This window comes from Bos indicus, chromosome 23 (assembly GCF_029378745.1).
Source record: "Bos indicus isolate NIAB-ARS_2022 breed Sahiwal x Tharparkar chromosome 23, NIAB-ARS_B.indTharparkar_mat_pri_1.0, whole genome shotgun sequence".
In the NCBI taxonomy this organism is placed as follows: Eukaryota; Metazoa; Chordata; class Mammalia; order Artiodactyla; family Bovidae; genus Bos; species Bos indicus.
In genome coordinates this window covers 16,524,624-16,546,271 of record NC_091782.1, presented here as the reverse complement: position 1 = coordinate 16,546,271, position 21,648 = coordinate 16,524,624, and the positions used below count along the sequence as shown (strand labels likewise).

At 40.1% G+C, this 21,648-nt stretch overlaps 1 protein-coding gene across 9 annotated transcripts in view; it reads right to left on the bottom strand.

Moving 5' to 3' along the window:
- LOC109577377 (adenylate cyclase type 10-like) overlaps positions 1-19,892 on the bottom strand; it is a 39,356-nt gene extending 19,464 nt beyond the window's left edge. For 5 of the 9 annotated variants that reach the window (XM_019986293.2, XM_070777937.1, XM_070777940.1 and 2 more), the window contains exons 1-17: positions 19,595-19,892; positions 18,237-18,341; positions 15,638-15,676; positions 14,703-14,846; positions 11,539-11,744; positions 11,171-11,261; positions 10,986-11,074; positions 10,047-10,238; positions 9,541-9,662; positions 6,508-6,584; positions 6,215-6,404; positions 5,666-5,721; positions 4,793-4,946; positions 4,443-4,632; positions 3,174-3,260; positions 1,147-1,418; positions 457-593 (exon numbers count right to left, since the gene is read on the bottom strand). In XM_019986293.2, coding sequence (XP_019841852.2) covers positions 457-593; positions 1,147-1,418; positions 3,174-3,260; positions 4,443-4,632; positions 4,793-4,946; positions 5,666-5,721; positions 6,215-6,404; positions 6,508-6,584; positions 9,541-9,662; positions 10,047-10,238; positions 10,986-11,074; positions 11,171-11,261; positions 11,539-11,744; positions 14,703-14,846; positions 15,638-15,676; positions 18,237-18,341; positions 19,595-19,877 — 2,434 coding nt within the window. In that variant the 5' untranslated portion in view covers positions 19,878-19,892. Of the gene's footprint in view, positions 1-456; positions 594-1,146; positions 1,419-3,173; positions 3,261-4,442; positions 4,633-4,792; positions 4,947-5,665; positions 5,722-6,214; positions 6,405-6,507; positions 6,585-9,540; positions 9,663-10,046; positions 10,239-10,985; positions 11,075-11,170; positions 11,262-11,538; positions 11,745-14,702; positions 14,847-15,637; positions 15,677-18,236; positions 18,342-19,366 lie in introns of those variants that run through there. The other 4 variants (XM_070777942.1, XM_070777941.1, XM_070777939.1 and 1 more) reach the window with 4 other exon arrangements.
- Positions 19,893-21,648: the final 1,756 nt, after the last annotated feature.

The following is a 21,648-nucleotide window of genomic DNA, read 5'->3' as shown; positions in this document are numbered from 1 at the left end:
TGCTCAAAAAAAGAACTAAAGTAGATGGACTCAATTACTTTATCTGAGGCAGGTATTCAGTGTTTTCAACATGAAAAGTAGAAGAAGTGTTAGTTGCTCAGTTGTATCCGACTCTTTGTGGCCCCATGGACTGTAGCCCGCCAGGCTTCCCTGTCCATGGAATTCTCCAGGCAAGAACACTGCAGTGGGTAGCCCTTCCCTTCTCCAGGAGATCTTCCTGACTCAGGGGTGGAACCCAGGTCTCCTGCATTGCAGACAGATTCTTTACGGTCTCAGCCACCAGGCGGTAAACATAGCTGCATATTATTTGTATGGTTCACTTAGCCAGGAAGGCCTAATCCAGTTCATAATGTCAGCAGGGAATAGGCATATGCCTAATAAGGGCCAGGTGATGCCATGTTCAGAAATGAACTCCAGCAGCGGGACCAGGGTAGAATCTTGGGAAGCTCAGCTTACCTGAGAGGGTCTCCCACTTGCTGTTCTCCACTTCCTCCTTTTGGAGGTCATGAAAGCACAATACGTTTTTAGAGAGAAGATCCTGGCATAAGACCTCACAATAAAGGGGGTTTCCAAAGCACCTGCGGAGAAGGTAGCTGTAGAGAGGTAAGCAGGGGATTGCTGACTAAAGAGGCCCACTTGAAGCGAGCCAAGCATAATGGTATTTCATAACGAGAAATACTTCTTTTGTTAAAGTCAGTCCCTGATGATATACACTAACAGAGGGAAGCAGCAGCACAGAAATGTAAAAAGACGTTTCTGACTGGTTTTGTAATGTATTTGGGCAGTAACTTTTCTCTCAACTATTTTGCTTGAAATACTTTGCTTGCTTAGCTATTTTGTTGAAAAGGAACTAATATCCCCTTGCTGAAGGGTCTGGAAGAAATTGGCCTGGCCACACATAATGGAAAAATTAAGCAAGCCATCCAAGTCCTAACTGTCCTATGAAAACCTGGGTGAATGGTTTGGGGAGGTAGCCCTTTTACTGGGTTACTAGGAGACTGTCTACTCTTAAATCCACTTTTGGGCTTCATCATGGTTTCTAATGCCCTTCTCTCCCCCAACTCTGGTGTGAGACCTGAGCCTTCTCTTATATTATGGCACTGGCTCCGCCCTTAATCAAGTGCCCAGCTAGTCCTAGCCACTCACATCTGCAGCTCTTGGGGGATGCTCACCACCCCCAGTTCCCAACATGCCATTCTCAACAGTGAGGTCGCTGCCAACTTTGAAATGGGCACCAGGACAGCTGGAGGGCTCTGCAGGAAGTGCTGGGCCTGGCCACACAGGGTGGAGGTAGTGGTCAACGTCATCACCGTGATGATAGGCACACCGGAGAGCAATGTTCCCAAAAATTCCCAGGAAGCTGCATCCATATACTGGGCCTCGTCAATGAGGAAAATCAGTGGTGTTTCCCTTACTGCCTGGAAATAACAGTAGAGAAACAATGATAACCTCTGATTAGAAATGAAGTCACCTGATTTTCAAATCTATCATGAACTTCCCATCAACACCTTAAATGTCAGTACAGGCTGGTATTTTCAGAGTAAAATGTAAACTAAGCCCAGGTAATATTTTACTTTATAAATATAAAATAGAGCCTGTATATCTAATTCCTAAAGAAATGTACTGAGCTTCTTTGAACATGAAAATACTCTAATTGAAATATGAAACAAACATCTAAATGTTCTCCAAATCAAACCTGAAGCTTTCAAATATTTCATTTTGGCAAAAGCTTCAAACTGTGTGGGAATGCATAGTATTTTTTATACAGTAACTTCCAAGCCAGGCTGCACATCAGAATTACCTGGGAGTGCTAGCTAAAACCACCAATTATCATGTTCCACTCATGTAGACTTTTAAAAAAGTATTCTCTTTAATCCACATTCTCAGCCCACCTTCCATTCCCCACTGCCACAGGTAATCACGCTAGTATACTTATCATACCACCTTCTGCTTGTACTGCATTCCTATAAAATGTGCATTGCTGTTTTGTCAAGTAAAGTGTTTTTATGTAAATGGTACTGTATTACAGGTCTCATTATTTCTCTTTTTACTCAGGATTTCAAAAACTGGTTTATAACATTATATGTTTTATGTGTACAATATTATATTTTAACTTCTGTACACACCACACCGTGCTCACCACCGAAGGTATAGTTTCCATCCATCACCATATAGTTGACCTCCTACCCTCTGGTAACCAATACTCAGTTCTCTGTATCTCTGTGTTTGCTTTTGCTCATTTATTAATATTCAACATGAATGAAGTTATATGGTATTTGTCTTTCTCCATCTGATTTATTTCACTTAGTATGGTGCCCTCAAGTTCCATCCATGTTGTCAGAAATGGCAAGAAATTATCTTTTTTATTCAGCCATTCCACTTCTGGATATTCATCTGAAGAATATAAAACACTAATTTGGATAGATACATGCATCCCTATGTTCACTGCAGCATTACTTACGATAGCCAAGATGCAGAAACAACTGAAGTGCTGGCCGATGGATAAATGGATGAAGAATATGTGGTGTATAAATACGTATATGTATATATACACACTCAGCCATAAGAAAAGATAAAATATTCAGGATTATTTTTAGATCACTCTGTGTTGCTATGTTTTCACTTTCTGCCTTACTTCTAATATCGGCACTATATATACTCCAAGTTTCATCTGTAAATTCATGCCAACACCTCCCTAACCATCACAAACAAAACACTGTAATGAACCAGCTACCTGGGATTTATATCCAGAAGTAGAACTGCTGGGTATAGACGATGGTTTTATTAAAAATTTGGTTACTTCAACATAGCTTTCCAGAATGGATATATCAGTTTCTTCTTATACAGATCCTTGACTCTGGAATCCTAGACTGGGGACTGAGTATCTGTATTTTTGATAAATAGGAGGTAAAGTAGCTATCCACCTGCATCTAGAAATCACTGTTTTAAGTTACTAAAATTTCATTAAGAAACAGGATCAGGAAAGAGCAAACACCTTTTCTTGTATGCTGTGCTGTAGGATGGATTCAATGTTAAAATAAATATAACAATGAAGATATCAATACATATGTAGGCCAAGAAATGTCTAAGTCCAGGTAATATGTGGATAGATTAAAATGAGTATAAACCATTTCCACCTATTAAAATTAATGGTATGTAGCAAAAATACCCACCTTCTCAAGCACTTCAAAAAAACATGCTTTAATCTTCTGTTGTCTGGCCAGGTCATCCATGCGTGAAACTTTGAAGGATAAGGGAAACTGACCAGGAAAATTAACCATATATTATCATTCAAAATGACAATCTAATAAAAATATACAGGTTCTCAAAAGCAAAGAGAAAATGATTCTATTTTGAGTGAGAATGGGTTTCTACAGGAGTGGGCATAGGGTTACAAATACCAATCAATATATAGTTCAGAGGGTGAGACCGAAAGTTCACTGGTGGTTGGAGAAAGACATTTCCTTTTCATGCTGACCTTTGGCAAACCCTTAAAGGATCAAGACTGAGGAATAAAGTGACAGGTCAGACTTAGCAATACCACTCTGGACAATTCTAGTACCCCGGTTATTCTAAATATACCAAAATGAATGTAGCATGAGACCTGTGAGAAAGACTTGCAATGGACATCCTCAACATTGTGCTAGGCTGAAGCACATGAGCTACCAAGCTACCATGGGCCCGAGAGCCCAAGTGAGACTGCTCCTTGACGACTTCAGGCAAGGCCTGTCTTAAGACAGCAGTCTGCTGAGGGACTGGAAAGACTTTTGTTTTCTCTATTTTTCATTAGATACAATGCCCTGCATGCTGGGTAGATTAGGAGAAGTGATGGAGGATGAATAAATGGAATTGTGGACCAGGGAATTCTTAGTCTACTTGCTATTGGGTACTACATAAATCCTAGATCACTGGAAGCTTTTGAGATTCAGATGCTGGTTCAAGTGACATACTCCCTGACGCAGGAATGGAAAGGGAAAGTTAAAGAACAAGATGCTGCAACCAACTCAAGAACACATGGATACAATTGCTGGGTATCCTCAACTGGTCAGTATCACCTTTTTAGCACTTTCACATTTATAATGTACTCCACATCCTCTAAAATTCATACAAAAACCACATAAAGTACTACAACTGTCATTTTGCAGGTGCAAAAACTGAGGGTCAGAAAGGCTAAGTGATTTGTGCCAAGACATACAACTAGCACATTTCAGAGTTGGTCCTAGAATCCATTCTCCTCAAAAAGGAAAAAGTCTGGGTTCTGGTGTCAAAGACTTTTCAAATCTCAATCCTGCCATTGCTAACTCTGTGTCCTTAGGATATATGTACATATATGTACATATGGCTAAAGGGTTTTAGATTAGAAGACAATACTGGGTCCAATTATCCACCAAAAATATCAGTAATATCAGTCATCCAGTTCACACAGCTATCGCCTTCGTTACCTTCACAAAGAAGAGGTCATTAAAAAGGCAGTGAAGTGGCTCCTCCACTATTCCACTGAGCTGTCTGTGGAGGCGCTCTTGCCGGTAATGGGCTGGGCATGTATCAATCTCGAAGAAGATGGCCATGAGGGTCTGGACGGCGTAGAAGCACTGCTTGGAATCCGCTTTCTTCAGCTTCAACGGCAACACCCTGGTGAACGTTACTGTGGTCACTGGGAGTCCCCTGACGCACAGAGAGGCCTCACTCCAGCAGCCCAAGGACGCTGAATCTAATGATACAAGAGTCTCACCAGCGAGGGAAAGGAGCCCCAAGAGAAATACACGCTAACTCAGAAATCAAGACTCTTTACCTGTGCCCTTCCTTCTGGGCCAGGAAGTTTATTTCAGCCAAGAGCTGACTTTTTCCACTGCCTTTTCCACCTTCATATAGAACTGCCTGTCCCTTCTTCTGGTGCAAACATTCCTGCTGTGCCATTCGGAAAGCTTCCAGTTCTTTCTCCCGGTCTGTTAAAGAGACAAGGAGCACATAACATACCTGTACTTCTCAGCAGATACTTATTTATTTGAATTAATTTGTGAAGGTAATTCTCAGAATGGCTTTTTGCCCCAGAATCCTTGACAGAATTCCATTACTTGATAAACCTTCAGATCTTTTTTTCCAGAAAATCAACTCTGGACTATATATAAATGTGTGTTGGGCTTACAAGCTTGCTCCAGAGCCTAAGTAATAATATTGAGGACAACGAGGCACCATATGGACATGGGAGCTACTATATCTTCTCAGCTTTTTGTAAAAAAAAAAATTTCCATTATAACTATTGAGTGTTCAGACTCTGTCACTGCTATGTGAAAATAATGGTCTAGTGGATATAGATAAAACAGATACAAAGACAGGGAATACACAGTATGGGTGAAACAGTCTTGGTGCTATCGTCACTATCTCAGGATGAGGAATTTCCCTCGAAAGATTCCTCTCTAAAGATGAGAATCCTTACAAAGATTCTTACTAAATGTTGGAACTTGAAATGTAAACATCCAGCATGGAAAAGAAATGGCAAGTCCGCCTCAAAATTAACATAAATTCACTAAGAAGGTTGCTCTCTATTTTCTATTACAAGTTTAGGTGCATTTAGTCTCTTTTTGCTTCTTAAATCACATTTTGCTTTTTAAATCACATTTAACCACCTACAAAATTATGACTTAAGGTAAAAAGGGAAACTTACCTAGCAAAGAGTGATTTTTATTTCTCTCTGTGGCCAAATGTCTCTTCCCAAACATTCTGGGGAAAAGGGCAAAGGGAAATGTGTTGATTAAAAACAGATTGAGATAGACAATATACTTTTAAATAGAGAAAAAAAAATAGAGGACAAGTTGTTCTTATAAACAAATATTTTCAAACCGTCAAAGAGGTCCAGAGTTCTGTATAAATGTTTTTAAAAAACTAAAAACATTTGGAAGGGGAGAAAAACTATTAATTTTTCCAGGCTTAGGGAAGTAAACAGTGAAAGTACACAAAGAAAAAAGAACATCTAGACTAGTGACCTGCTACTACTGTTCTCTTCATGTTGGACAGAAGAAGTTCACTGAGGAACGAGCTAAGAGCTAAACATAAAAGCTAAAGATCGCAGAAACCCTCCTCTTATGTCTCTTATTCCATCAGGCCAGTATTAGAAGCATCGTTCTCTCTAATTTCATACAATCAAGCACTGATTATTTCTATGCCCTGATTCTATAAAACAGATGGGAGTGAATTATCGCATAATGACACTCACATACATCTTCTATGGCCAACGTATTCATACATCTTCCCTGGGTTAGAGATATTTTTCATCATTTTCTCTGGGAGTTTCTTGAAGTTGTAAGCAGGTAGCATAGATCTCAGATATGTTACCTCATCACAGGACACCAAACCTGGATAAGCAGTTATCATTCTTGCCACGAGGCTTACTTTTGGGCCAATAACTGTATTGCAGAGACAATAAAAAAAAGGATGGAGACTTTTTGATCACCTCCTCCATCTTTGCCCTCTAAATCACAGACCTAACAGTCCAATATCCTTTCCTACCTGTATATTCGTGTCTTGAAACTGCCCCAACCATGCCACAGAATACTGGTCCATTGGTGATACTGATGGAAACAAGCCTGGGGATGAGAAAAATAATAGTTGGTAACTATGCACTCAGAAGCCTCTGCTTCAGGCACCAGACTGCCACTCCCCTAGATCCAGAAGTCTAGTTTTAGAGCTCAGAATGCACAGGGCCAGAGGCTGCTGTCAGACAGCACCACATGGTGGGTACAAAGTACTGAATATTGGGGAAATAGTCAAAAGGAACAAAATGTTTCTCCTTCTCAGGAATGGCAGTTGAAGAGCTATTAGTAGTAAAAACACTAAAAATACCTTGTATCTATCAGATACTTTATGTGTGCTCTTTGAAGTACTTTCAAATTCATTATCTCATCTGATCCTTTGAGGGATAATTAGCAACAAACATGTGAGGCATGCAGGGCAAATATTTAAAATCCATTTGACAGAAGAAAAAAAAAAAACAAAACTGAACCCATTAATTAACTTTCCCAGAGTTGTACGAGTTAATGTTAGAATCAGAATGAGAATCCAGGCCTCCTGACTCCCAGACCAATGTTATTTCCACTACACCGCACTACTTCACATAAAATCCCAAACTGAAAAGTAGATCAATAGAACTATACAGGATTAATGGAACAAATAATGCTAGAATGTGAGAGAAAAGGAATACTCAGAACATCAGGCTGCTGATGGAAGCATTTCCCAAAATATACTCCTTAGAACATTCATCCTTCTGGGTTTTTATATGTCTTGGTGTTTGGTGATCAAGTAAATTTGGGAAATGTTGAATAAAACAAAATACAGCAAATATCTTCATTGTGAGACTACTCAGAAACCTTGATGTTAATGTATATTGTGAACCTTCAAGAAGGAAATATAGTTGCATCAATTCCCAACATACATGACCATGAAGATATTTTCTTTCAGTATTTTTATAAGGACTAATGTTCTACCAAACACACTTTAGGAAATTACTGAATCAGTAATTATCTTTAAGGAAAAAAAAAAACAAAAAACACTGACCTGGAAACTAGATTTTAGAATCTATCACTGTCAAATTACTTGGCTTTCTAACATGACCTATGGGTCTTAGTTTACTTAAGTTAAGGAGGCCAAATGAGATGAACTCTAAGATCTTGTCTAGCTCTTAACATCTACAATGAAAATGAAAGTGAAAGTCACTCAGTCACATCCGACTCTTTGCGATCCCATGGAATTCTCCAGGCCAGAATACTGGAGTGGGTAGCCTTTCCCTTCTCCAGTGTATCTTCCCAACCCAGGGATTGAACCCAGGTCGAACTAAGGATCAAACCAAGGATCAAACCAGGATCGAACCAAGAGCTAGACAAGATCTGGAGAGCTCATCTCAACATCTACAAGGTTCTAAACTAAAAAAGACTGAAAGGACCAAATTATGGTCTAAGAGTCACAGAAGGCATGCTTAAAGGCATTGTAAGATGGTCTCTAATGACCAAAGAAATGACTATCTTATTCAACAGGAAGGGCTAACAGCAGGAGCCTTGAAGACCAGAAGTCAGTGCAAAATTTGGAAACAGAATAGACCGCACTGGAAGGAATGGCTTAGCATACTCATACTGGAGGTACGACTGACAAGTAGGCTGTAGTATCTGTGGATCTCAACAAGCCTGAAAAAACTGCCATCACATACCTGGTGGCTCAGATGGTAAAGAATCTGCCTGCAATGCAGGAGACCAAGGTTTGATCCCTGGGTCAGGAAGATCCCCTGGAGAAGGGAGTGGCTACCTACTCCAGTGTTCTTGCTTTGAGAATTGCATGGACAGAGGAGCCTGGTGGATTACAGTCCATGGGATCCCAAAGAATTGGACACAACTGAGTGACTAACACTTTCACTTTTCACTGAGTATCTATGAAGCAACTGTAGCATCTTATCTATAAAATACCAGGTTGGCCAAAAGGTTTGTTTGGATTTTTCTGTTACATCTTATTGATAAGCCTGAATGAACCTTTTGGCCAACCCAGTAAGAAGTTGAATGAGACAATCTCTAAGTTCTGTTTCAGTATGAAAAGGGAATATTTGTATTTTGTAAGAGGCAGCTATGAGGTAATGAAAATAACACAGGTTTGAGGACAGAAGATCTGGGTGTCATTACCAGTTCTTCTACATGCTAGTAACCCCTCTTCTGGGGCCTCAGTTTCCTCATGTGTAAAAGGATACAAATGTTCACACTGCTACCACATACTAAAGTATTTTAAAAATGTTAAAATATTATGAAAGTATGTGATATAATTTTTATTCATCTTGAATAAGTATGGCAAGCGAACAAATCTTTGACTCAATGTTGACATTAGGAACGACTGTTTTTCAAATCTATTCATGTACGCACTTTCCTTATAGCTTTCTAGTGGGAAAAAAAAAACAAAAAACAAACCCAAAACGGTCATTTGAAAAATTCTAACCAATCATGTCATAGTTGCACAACTTCATTAGGACTAGGCTTTTGTAGGTGGGAGAGTGGTGTGGATATGGAGGCAGGAGATCAATTCAGTGTGAATTCCAGAAAAATCAACAGGACTGGGAAAGACCAAGAGTGAAAGCCAAGAAGAAGAGCGTTGACCAGCTGTGGTCCCTTCTTATCGAGGTAATTGCTCCACAACTTCTCTTCCTTCCCCTCCTCTCCCCAAAGACAGGCAGCCATCTCTTCACATACAGATATATTAGTTGTGTATTAATTTACACATTGGTTGTCCCTTTGCAGTGTTCTAGCATCTTGCTATGCATACTCTGCACCTTCCCCTCTCCCACCCTACTGGATGAAAACTTACACCCATTTCCCCTGGGAATCGAGCACACAGTTCTGTATCTAGTGATTTCTTAACATATCTTGTCTTCTGACTTCCCTTAGCATGCTCCCTCCCCTTTAGGCCGACTCTGGATGCTCTCAACCCCTGCTACTTGTTACCACCTCCTACCCTGCCTGCAGAACCCCACTGGGTCTGTGAAGCTCCTCTCTGCCCCACCTTCCTCCTCACTTGGTCTCAGCAAGATTCTCCCAGCAGAAGCTGAAGATGCTGAAGGAGCTCTCCAGGGCATGTGCACACTCGTCTGGCTTCTTATCCCCAGGTAGGCCGAAAACACAGAGGAACATGCAGCCCTGAGACAGGTGACAAAGAAAGAAAAGGGAAATTGACCAGGGGAAGAAATATAGCTTGCCTCAACTGAACCAGCTTCCCTGAGTGAAGCCAGACCTTCATGGCTGGGTTTTCTATTAGACATGAAGGAGTCTAGGATCTAGGATTCTAGGATCCTAGGTCACATCAACATGGAAATTGTTAAAGAAAGAATAGAAAAACTTCATTTAACTATATAAAGAACTGAAATTTAAAACACCAGAGAAATATGTTAAGAACTTTCAAAAATTCAATTTCTAGTCTCTATTTTTGAGAGAGAGTGTCTATCAGTGAGAGAGAAACTGGTCATAAGACTATTATTCCTTACTCACCATTAATGTTGATATGTCAAGTTCCCTTGTACTTACTGTCTCAAACATAAAGATCCGGCTCAGCTGGCCACCCCCTGTCTCTATCACTGTGGAGATGTATAACGCAGCCTCCTGGATAAGATGGCACAAATGCAACACCCATGCTGTCTTGTGGAACTCGAGGCTGACCAAAACCATAGTCACAGTGCGGAATTCGGATATATACTCCATAGGCTGGCCTTCATCAATCTACAAAGACACGGTGAGTCACCTTGCTGTATCTTCAACTTTCAGTATCATGGTTAGGCATTTAAGTTCTATATTCCATGGTAAACATGAGAAAATAACTTTCGGATATCAGACAAAAAACTTAAAATTCAGATTCAAGAGGCATCAGATCAGATCAGATCAGATCAGTCACTCAGTTGTGTCCGACTCTTTGTGACCCCATGAATCGCAGCACGCCAGGCCTCCCTGTCCCTCACCAACTCCCAGAGTTCACTCAAACTCACGTCCATCGAGTCAGTGATGCCATCCAGTCAAGAGGCATAGAGCATGTACCAACTAGTGCACTTGGAGTTAAAATCATTTGACTTTAAATCTAACTTACTGATGAAATTTGCCAAGCTTTTCTATTTTCCTCTCTAAGACACAGTTTGATATATCTATTAGTCTTTATATCACTTACTACAGGATTCACATATACAGAATCAATCAACACATATTTACCAAGCATACACTCTATACTTTATTTACAGAGTATTAGTTTCCAGAGGGACAAACAAAAACCAAATATGGTTTCTACTTTCCAGGACTGAGAAATCTAAACTCATAAGACCTGTCAGTAATTGGTGCAGATGGGAAAATCTGCTGGTATTACTATAGGGAGGAGATGAACTGGATCAATATGAATGGTTGTCACATATGTACATGTACACTTATTTATATAAACACACACACAGCCTACACACAATGACTCAAGAACTAGGAAACAACCTTCTTCAAAAGGTTTTTCATTATGTGCTTCCGCAGGGTTTGCTCAAGTGCAGAATCTGGATCCAACTCCAGGGCGGCTCTTAGAATGTCTGAGAGAAGGAAAACAAACAAAACGTCTCCAGCCATGCAGAAAATTAATCTTTGAAATGGGCATGGGTAGTATAATAAAGGACAAAGTCACTTACCAGCACTTGTCCGGTAATGTGGCAGATAATCGAGGCACTTGTAAAAATGCTCATCAAAATCAAATGGGTCAATGATCCGCATATCTCTTAACTATAGAAAGGGAACTGCTCAATTCGGTGTCCACCCACCAACTGGATTACCTTTGGTTCTTTAATAGAGGGCTGAGGATGGCATTTCCCTTGTTTATTGCTTATCTTTTCCGCCTTACTATTCTGCCTTATTTTCCTGGGAGAGTATCCCTCACCTCCCTCCAAAATAAAAGTTCAGTGGCTACTGGGTTGGCCTGGTGTTGAGCACAGCCAGAGTACTACCCTGCACAGCAGGAAGTCCTTTTCAGGACTTTCAGTGGATGTGACCAGCCTCCTACCTTCACAGCTTCATCCTCCCGCATGATTTCCACTTCAAACATGTACTGCTCACAGAGCTTCCAGCAGTTCCAGGACAGGACAATCTCATTTGCTTGAGCCAACCGTTGAGCTAACTGCACACCATCTACATCCCGGCCAATCACCAAGAGGTACTGGCGCTGCTCATCTCCAACAATAACCTGGGAAATCCGACCTGCAGATAGACCTATCCAGAGAAAAGAAGACAACTGATGTCCAGACAAACTCAGCCGGCAAACTATGCAAAGAGTGGGGGTGGGGTTGGAATCCTCACATTGCTTTATACATCATACCAAACTCATTGCCCACAGCTGCAGAAGTATTAGGTGAGCTCACCCTCAAAAATTATACCTTGCCCCAGATTTCCTTCTGTGTTAAATACACCTACAGGCAGACATTCAAACAAGCCTGTGTTGTATGAGGGAAGAAACTCTTGGATCCTAGGCGTCCAAGAATCTTCTCTCTAAATTGTTCTTCTAATAGATAGCTAGGTCCTGATGGCAGAGACCAAATGGTTATGCTAAGGAACTTGGCCACTCTGTAACCACACCAGCTCTCCTCATACGTGACCAGGACTGAGAGAGCAGACAATCAGTATTTACCACGAATGGGCTTTGCCATACCCTTTTTTTCTGCCTCCTGTTTTTCTTGCTCTGGAGGATTTTTTTTATTGTTAATAACACCTGAAAAACTGGCTTGCTTGCCAGGAAAGATATGACTATAACCACGAGAAGTATGCCCTTAGGTAAGTCACCCAATCCAACAAGGGAAAAGCAATTTTAAAAGAACGACAGAGGTATATACTTTTGGTATACAATTTTGGTTTTTACAAATGTCTGTAAATTTGAAAACACAGCAATGCAAACCATCTAAAATGAAATACAGGGAGGAAAAAAGAAACAATGAACATAGCAACAGCAAGCTGTGGGACAATTTCAAGTAGTCTCGTAGGTATATAACTGGACAGAGGAAGAGTTAAAAGTTATTTGAAGAAATAATGGCAGAACATTTTCTAAATGTTACAAAAACTAGAAACCTATAGAACCAAGAATCTCAGATTCCCAAGCAAAAGAAAAATTAAGAAAACTGTACCAAGGTACATCATTATCAGATTACCTAAAACCAGTGATAAAGAAAATATATTAAAAGCAGCTGAAGTGGAAGAGGAGACACAATATATACAAAGAAACAAAAATAAAGCTGAAAGTAGATTTTTTGTTGGAAACACTGCAAGCTAGAAGACAGCAGAACAGCTTTCATGTAAGAGGGGAAAACTCTGTCGATCTAGAATTCTATACCCAGGGGAAATACCCTTCGAAAACAGAGGTGAAGTATTTTTTTTTTTTTTTTTGCAGACACAAAAACATATCTACAGCAAACCCATACTATGAGAAATGTTAAAGGAAGTTCTTCAACCTCAAACAGACAATAAAAAAGGTTGATTAGGACATGGAGAAATTGGAACTTTCATACATTGCTGGCGGAAATGTAAAATGGTACAACCACTTTGGTAAAAAAAAAAATTAACAATTTCTGAAGAAGGTAAACATGCATCTACCATTATGACCCAGCCCTTTCACTCCTACGTATTTAACCAAGAGAAGTAAATGCAAATGTCCATACAAAGACTTGTACAGAGATGTTCATGACAGCTTTACTTGTAATAGCCCCAAATGGATAACACTGAATGATGAATCTCAAATTATGCTGAATTAAAGTAGCCAAAAAGTACATACCGTATGATACCACTTATATAACATTATTTAAAAATTAAAAATAAACTCTAAGATAGAAAGGAGATCTGTGATTGTTTGGGGATGGGGAGAGAAGGGAGGGAAAGCTTATAAAGGGGCACAGAAAACTTTAGTGAGTGCTGAATATGTTCATTATTTTGATTGTAGTCATGGTTTCAAAAGTATATACATATGTCTATGTACAGTATCAATTATGAATTATCTACCAATAAAACAAAAACCAGAAGAACAAAAAAAGGATGGTAGGAGAGACGCCATATAACTCAGAATATCATTCTTCACTTCTGCTCCTCAAAATACCAATGAATAGCTGGAGCCAACCTTTGCCCTTACTTCAGAAACCCTTGGAGGTTGTGGACTCCTGTGAGGCAGTTTTTCGTATAGAGCTTCCCCTTCAGCCTTGACTCTGCCACTGTTGCAACTGTGGCCTGTGTTCAGTTTTTAAATTCGAGGGCATTGTATTATATTTTTGATAATGTAATACAGTAACATAGTTCAAAAACCAAACATTAAACCAAACATATACATTAAAGTCTCGATTCCAACTTATATATCTATCTATACTATTTTCCCCCAATAGGAAACTTTTATTAGTTTCTATCTTTCTAGTGTTTCTTTATACAAATATAAACAAATAAAAATTCTTAACTTTTCCTCCTTACTCAAAAGGTAGCATACTAAACACAGTGCTCTGCATCTTGCTTTTTCTCACCTATATTTTGGAGCTATTGCTATAGCAAAACATCTTTTTTTAAAGTTGCAGAGAATCTCAGTAGGTAGACATGTTATTGTTTATTTAACTCGTCTTCCATAGATGTATTATTTTCACACTTTTATCACAATTTATATTGCAGCCAATCATTTTACACATATGATATTTTATAAATATTCAGATGTACCTATAGGATAAATGGTATGGTTGAAGGATAAATGTTAGGATTGCTGGATTGAAGAAAAAAATGCATTTGCAATCTTGGTAGAGATTACTGAATCAGCCTCCATGGAAGCTGTACCACTGCTGACTCTCATCAGCACTGTGTGAGGTTTACTCTTCACAACCTCATCAACAGTGTGCTCAGCATCTGAACTTTTCCATATCTAGAGATAAGAAATGATCTAAATTGGTACTTTCAGTTGGTATTTTTCTTATTATGAAGTTGACCAGTTTTCTACAAGTTACTAGGGATGTTTTCTTTATGTTCTACTTGTTCTTTGCTCATTTCTCTCTTAGAATGTTAGTCTTTTCTTGATTTTTATGTGTTTTTTCTATATTAGAAAAATTCACCTGTCTACATAAGTTGCAAATGTTTTTTCTCTAGGTTGTCATTTATCTTTTGAATTTTTATAGTGGTTTATTATTTTTAACTGATCACTCTTCTAGTAGCTATTACCTATCTTTAGCTGCAGGTCCTGGCCTTCTCTGGTATGGTAGATCCCAAATTTCTCCTGTATCTCCAGACTGCATTTTGCCACCAGAGTAATGATGTCACTCAGTTGATTTTGTTCCACTGTCCAGAGTGCTAGGAGCACATTCCCTGCAGAGATAAAAAATAGGCTGACAGAGATCAAATACCCGAATTCACTCGCCAGGGCAAACCCACAGTAATGCAGATGTCATGCAAGGTGTTAGACAAGGTTTCTCGGCCCTATTTATCATGCCAGGTTAAAATACTGCTTTAGATCCTCAAAACTAATCAGCATATAAAAACATTACTAGGTAGAAGCTGAAATGTTCTTAAAACTAAGGCTATTTCTGGTAACCCTTTCTCTTTTTTCCATCAGTACATAAGGCTATTTCTGGTAACCCTTTCTCTTTTTTCCATCAGTACATTAACAGAAAGAGGAGAGGTACTAGCTAACAAGTTCATAAAATGTAGGATTACATTCAAGTTGAATTCTAAGTTTTTAAGCGGTTTTTTTAAATTTAAGTGAAAGGATAGGCCAACTCTGTGGCAGATAGCTGTTAATGATCCTAAGAGTTCTCCAGAAAGGAGAGACAAGCTAGACTTCTCTCCCTATCGTATACTTAGATTCTGCTATTAGTGACCAAGTTTTTCGTCAGTTTTCTCATGAATGCGTTATAGGTACTTATTTTTCTGTCATTCAATCTGAACAAAATGTAAAGGACATGGGAGCTTACTACCGACACGGCTTTTCCATTAAATTGAGAGATCCTCCGAGGCAGAGACTGTGCCTTCCTCATCTTTGCTTTCCCAGGGCCCAGTACATGTTAAATAACCAAACAATGCTATATGCCAAATTCCATCTAAATATTGTCTTCTTAACTTACAGTGCTGTAAATACTAAAAAACAAACTGAAAAATACCTGTGATATTTAGGATATCTCCTCCAAAACAGAGCACATCTGAAATCAAGTAAGGGAGAGAGAGGAAAACGAGTCATAAATCAGAGATATACCAGATCACGGGCAGAGTCATATATGATGAAAAGAATGGCCTACTGAGTTTTTCCTCCAATTTTTTTCTGGTTAATTTATTCTCTCTAAAGCTCAGACTCCTTCTTTCTTTCCTCTAAATTCTCCCGCAAATCCGTGGTTCCTATATCCGTAGTCTCTAAAAACGGGAATGTCCTCCTCAAAAACCCTTTGAAGTTATCTTCAAAGCCATTCTATTTGTTCTCTGGATCCTAGTCCCTTTCACCTTCTTAAAAACTTCACTCCCTTTCTTATCTTCTCTCTACTTCATCATTCCCATTAATATATATTAAAAAAAAACAAACACCAAAGCACAACAAAATTAACCCATGTATTCTTGGCTGTTTTCTTCTCTAGTTATTAGCTCATTTTTGTTATATTCCCAGCAAAACAATTCTCAAGAGACTGGTGATACACAAGTTTTTCCTCCTATCCTAATCATGCTTATTTTCTTTACCATTCTCTTCTCAGTTTATTCCAATTTGGCCATTTCCACCAATTCACTAAAATTATCATCAACAGCATTCATCTTGCTAAATTCACTACTTTTCTGACATCGTTGCACTTGATACCCTTTCATTTTCAACCCAGCTAGAACGGCCCTCTTCTAGAGACATTACTTCCACTTAGTCTTCAGAAATACCACAAAATCCTACCTGACTGGCTGATTTACAGTCTCTTTTGTAGGTTCTTTCTCGGTTATCAAAATCCTCCCCTGGAATTCCTTAAGGCTTAGTCTTAGGCTCTTTATTTACACTCGCCCCATGCAGACTCAATCATTTATTAACTGTAATATCTTCATGCCATCAATTCACTTTTCAACTCTAACAGATCTATTCTCTGAGCTCCATCTCAATCACAGCTACTAACTTCATTTCTCCCCTTGAATGACTGACTTATTAACTTATTAACATCTTTAAACTCAATCTATTAAAACAGAGGCCTTAATTTTCCTTCTCAAAGCCATCTTTCCCATCACGATTCAGTGATTCCACCATATAACTCAGTTACAAAAGTCAGAAAACTTGAGAATCCGTTTCCTCACTGCTTCCCACTGAAATCTGATACATTAGAAAATCCTGTCTGCTGAACTGCGAAATATTTGTATTTCAAATCATCTCCATATAGCTCCCTTCATTGCCATATATCTAGACCAATGGTTTCAACTTTTACCGCATACTGAACTTGCCTGTGAAACTTTAAAAATCCTCATTCATGGGCCTCACCCAAGACATTCTAATTTAACTGGTCTGGGGTGAAGTCTAGACAGGATTTTTAAAAGCTTCCTAAGTGGCATCCAATGTGCTGCCAAGGTTGAGAAACACTAACCTAGATAAAATCTCCATTATCTTGCTGCAACTGCTCCAAATGCCTCTTCCAGCTTCCATTCTTAACACCTATCCTCCATTAGTTCCCAATAATACAATCTCCACGGGGGGTAGGCAGGTACTGCAGCTTTTTTATTTTCCCATCTGTTTCCAATACCCAGCAGTTCTTGCTTATAATACAAACATGATACATGATTTCCATCTCCTCCTTTCGTCCAAACTTGAAGAAATCAACTGAAAGACTTTATTTTTAAATTAAAAAAAAATTTTGGCCACACCCCACAGCTTGCAGGATCTTAGTTCCTGGACCAGGGATTGAACCCGGACTCCAGTATTGGAAGCATGGAGTCCTAACCACTGGATTACCAGGGAATTCTCTAAAAATCTTTTATACTTGTTCCTCAGGGGTACAGGGGCAGTCAAATAGTCACTTTACATGGCTAAAGGAAATGCCACAAAGTAATTATTCTGGTGAATCTCAGAATAATGATATAACTCAACAGGATTCTGTCAGTAAAGGAAGGCAATGTTATATTAGTACTAAAGGGTATAGGGCCAGAGTAATTTATGTTAGGTAGACCTAATTAGACTCAAAGCTCTTTGAAGAGTAGATTTTTGCATGCCCTGCACTTATTACAACGTATGTCACAGAGATGGTACTCAGAACATATTTATTGTACAAATGAAAAGTCCCTCTGCCTTCCAGATTAGGCAAATATCCACAAACTTAATAAACGGCAGAAAGTAAACACTCATTCCTACTTCAACAGATCAAAATGCAATAACAGAATAGGAAGGTGTTCTGTATGTTTTATCTGATATACACATGAGATACATATTACAGTTTGAAGAGACAACCTGAGGAATACTTTATTTTGAAATAAAATACAAATATATAAAGTAAAAAGCAGCACTTTCCTCCCCTTTCTGAACAGGATGAGTCAACATGATGTGAAACTGGGTATAATGGCAGATACAGGCAAAGATCTAGCTCATGAGTGGCAAAAAGATATTAAGATATTAACCAAAAGATATTAAGGATGAATGACACTAAAAGGATGTCACTTTTAGTGTGCATTTTAAAGTACCCCAGGTCCCCTTCTGTTACAAACCCTCAGGGGCCCAGCACCACACCTCTTTCCTCCCCCACAATAGTCACTCACGCTCCACGATGTCACTAATGTAATAACTGAAGATGTGGGCCAGTCTGTCCATGTCATGTTCCAACTTGCAGCTCAGGCTGAACCTGTCCATTAATGCTGTAAACCCTGACCACCAAAGCAAAAATCACTATGTTAGCTGCAAATCCTAACTTTTAGGCTCTATTCCCTCCACACATCAGGCCAGTAAAACCGAAGGTCTCTTCAAGATGAAGTGAAGTGAAGTCGCTCAGTCGTGTCCAACTCTTTGCGACCCCATGGACTGTAGCCTACTAAGCTCCTCGGTCCATGGGATTTTCCAGGCAAGAGTACTGGAGTGGGTTGCCATTTCCTTCTCTTCAAGATGAGTCATTTCATTATCTTTTAACATGATGTTGCTTAGCAAGTACTCAAGGCCAGACTGGTTGCTGCTCCCTCTGGGAGTCCAGAGGGCCACCCTCCCCCATGTTTACAGGAGCTGCCCATGGTGAAGACTCATCCAAATCCAGCTAGTGCTTTCCCATTACACCTTCTTAAGGCTCCCTGGCCCAGGGAAACTGTGGCATTCCCCCCTGCCCCACGTGAGGGACAGAGAAACCACTGACAAGGAGAATGGATTAAAGCCTTATGGAAAACTCATGGAGAGCTTTTCTAGGACAGACACCCGAATCACTCATTTTCATATCAGTGACACACTTAGCTCCATAAATATGATATAAATAAATGACTCTCATAGCAGTTGTGCACGCATATGAAGTCACTTCAGTCCTGTCCAGCTCTTTGTAACCCTATGGGCTACAGCCCGCCAGGCTCCTCTGTCCATGGGCTTCTCCAGGCAACAACACTGGAGTGGGTTGCCATGCCCTCCTCATACGTATCTTTCCCACCCAGGGATCAAACTAAGGTCTCTTATATCTCCTGCATTGGCAAGCTGTACCACTAACGCCACCTGCGAATCCCCTCTGCTGGGTCTTAACTCCTAGAACAATGGCGGGCACTTACTTACAGACTCAAAATAGGAATTAACTGAGCAAATAGAATCACTGGATGAAGTAGAATGTTTAATGGAAAATGCTCAAGGTTGGGAATAACTTGGGTTCAAAGCCTGCCATATGACCCTGAAAAATCCTTTCCCCTTTCTGTGTCTCAATTACATCGTCGCTGAAGTGAATTCCAGGGCTACGCCAGGTCGTCCGAAAAGGCGTCCTCCTGCTCTGCAAATGGCCCTCTAGTTTTCGGCGGAGGCGGCGAGAAGTGTAGACACACTCCGCCTTAGCTCACCCCGCGGCCACGCCCGTAACCGCCGCGGCCCAGACGAGCTGAAGCCTAACGGCTACTCCTCCAGCAGGTCGGGAGAGCGACGCGTCTCCCTTCGCCCTCACCCGTCACGTGGACGCCAAGGAGGACGCCCTGGGCCGTGGCGAGCTCGGGTTCAGATCCCCTGGGATTCCTGAAGACCAGTAGGTCGGGAAGCAGCGCCGCCAACCTGGCCTCTACTGGCCATAGAGGCGGCGCCGCCAGCCGCTTGGCGGTTGCCATGGCGGCGGCGGGCTTGCCCGTCGAGTTACCGGAAACGGGGGTCCCTCCGCGTAGTAGCCAATCCTCAACGACGGCCCTGACTGGTCCCTCCCACCAACCAATCAGTGCGGACTCACTTGGGGCCATTCCCTAGTTTTTCAGCGCTTTAGCGCTAGCTCCGGCTTCCGGTGGGCGGGAAGGCGGAGCGGAAGGCGGACTGGGCGGTGTCTTCGAAGGAGCAAAACTTGACGTTTTAAAATGTTTGAAACATGAAAATGCTTCTACAATAAAACTGATCAACTGGGACAAGTATCGAAAGGGCGGTCCTTTTCATTTCACCGGCATTGAAAGTTGGGTCATCTTAGTTTCTAAGGACGAATTCCATTTGGCATCTGACGAAAGCAAACTCAGAATGGTTTTTTAATACCGTTAGACTAAGGCTGTTTAACACAGGCAGTCCTTTTCTTCCGTTTTTGTTGTCTGCCAGGTCATTCGGTATCATGGGAGTATTTCCCGAGCTGTTTCTCTCGCACTTTTGTGTGAAAAGGTACTTTTGAGGTTACCGGTCTGTGGGTCGTATTTGTTAAAATACTAAGCAATAAAAGGATGAGTATATTATAGATTTTTAACAATCACAGAAATGCATCTGTTTTCCTGCATAAAGAAATTAAAAACCACATCTTCACTGTTTAGTTCTACATGTGTCAATGCTGTTTTGGTGACAAAGGGCTAGTTTTACTCATGGAATTACTGCCTCTTAATGAACACGTCCAGTGAGAATATCAAATAAATGATCAACCACAGGGGACAGCAGTATCTCCTCAGTAGAGTGGGAGGGCCAAAGGGCAGAAAAAGAGGTGAAGGGGCAACACACAGCTCCTGGTTTCACACTGTCCACGGAGCACATGTGTTTACAAAGATTGCAATACATAATAAACACAATCCAGAACCTATGGGATGTAGACTCCTCAAAATTCAAGACACTTTTTAGCATTTTTATATTTATTTTAAAAAGTAACAACTGAAATGACATCAATGATCCATCACCTGTGCTTCTTCCACTGCTGAGGGGGAAAAAAACCCAAATCCTCCTATGTAGTTGAGTCCCGAAGGAAAATCAAGACATTATTACCAGACATCCATTAGCCAGAAGAATGCTCTAAAAATGCTCTTTTGGTCCAGTGGTATAGACACTGACATGTTCAATGTACCAGTGCAATTAAAATATATACATTTACAATTATCCTGCCAAAAAAAGCACTTAAAATAACTATGTATTAAACCAATTATTCACTCATCCATTCACTCTTTTTGCATCACTACAGTCACAAGGACAAATGAATAAAAGAACTTCTAGAGTATCTGAGGGGTGTGGGTGGGGGGAGAGGTGGGAGAGGATTAAAAAAAAAAAAAAAACTTCTAGTAACAAAGAAAAAAATCCAAACCTCACCCCAACTTTATGGGTTATTATGTGCTAAAATGACAATAAAAGGGTCATGAGCTGTCTGAAATGCAATGACAAAATGACAACTGAAGCATTCAAAAAAAAAACAAACCCAAATTTGTGAGAAAATAATCCACAACAGTATGAGGTTGGTAGTATATGTACAATCTTACAGACACAAATAAATAGCATTTTAGAACTGTTGTTGGCTTAAGTACTAGAAATTAGTTCTGAGGAATTTCTTCTGAACTCTGCATCTTGAAGACTCCTAAACAAAACCAAAGGATAAAAACTCCTCATTGTTTTTAGTAATCTGTCATCTGAAGATGGGGCTTACCAAATGAAGTCAACACCAAAGGGTCAGATGAGTAGACTCAAGGGAGTAGGGAGATACTTCACTTCCTGCTTTCTCTGCACAGCTCTGTACCTCTGTTTTGTACCATTACATTGATTTCCTTTTGTGATGTTTTCTTT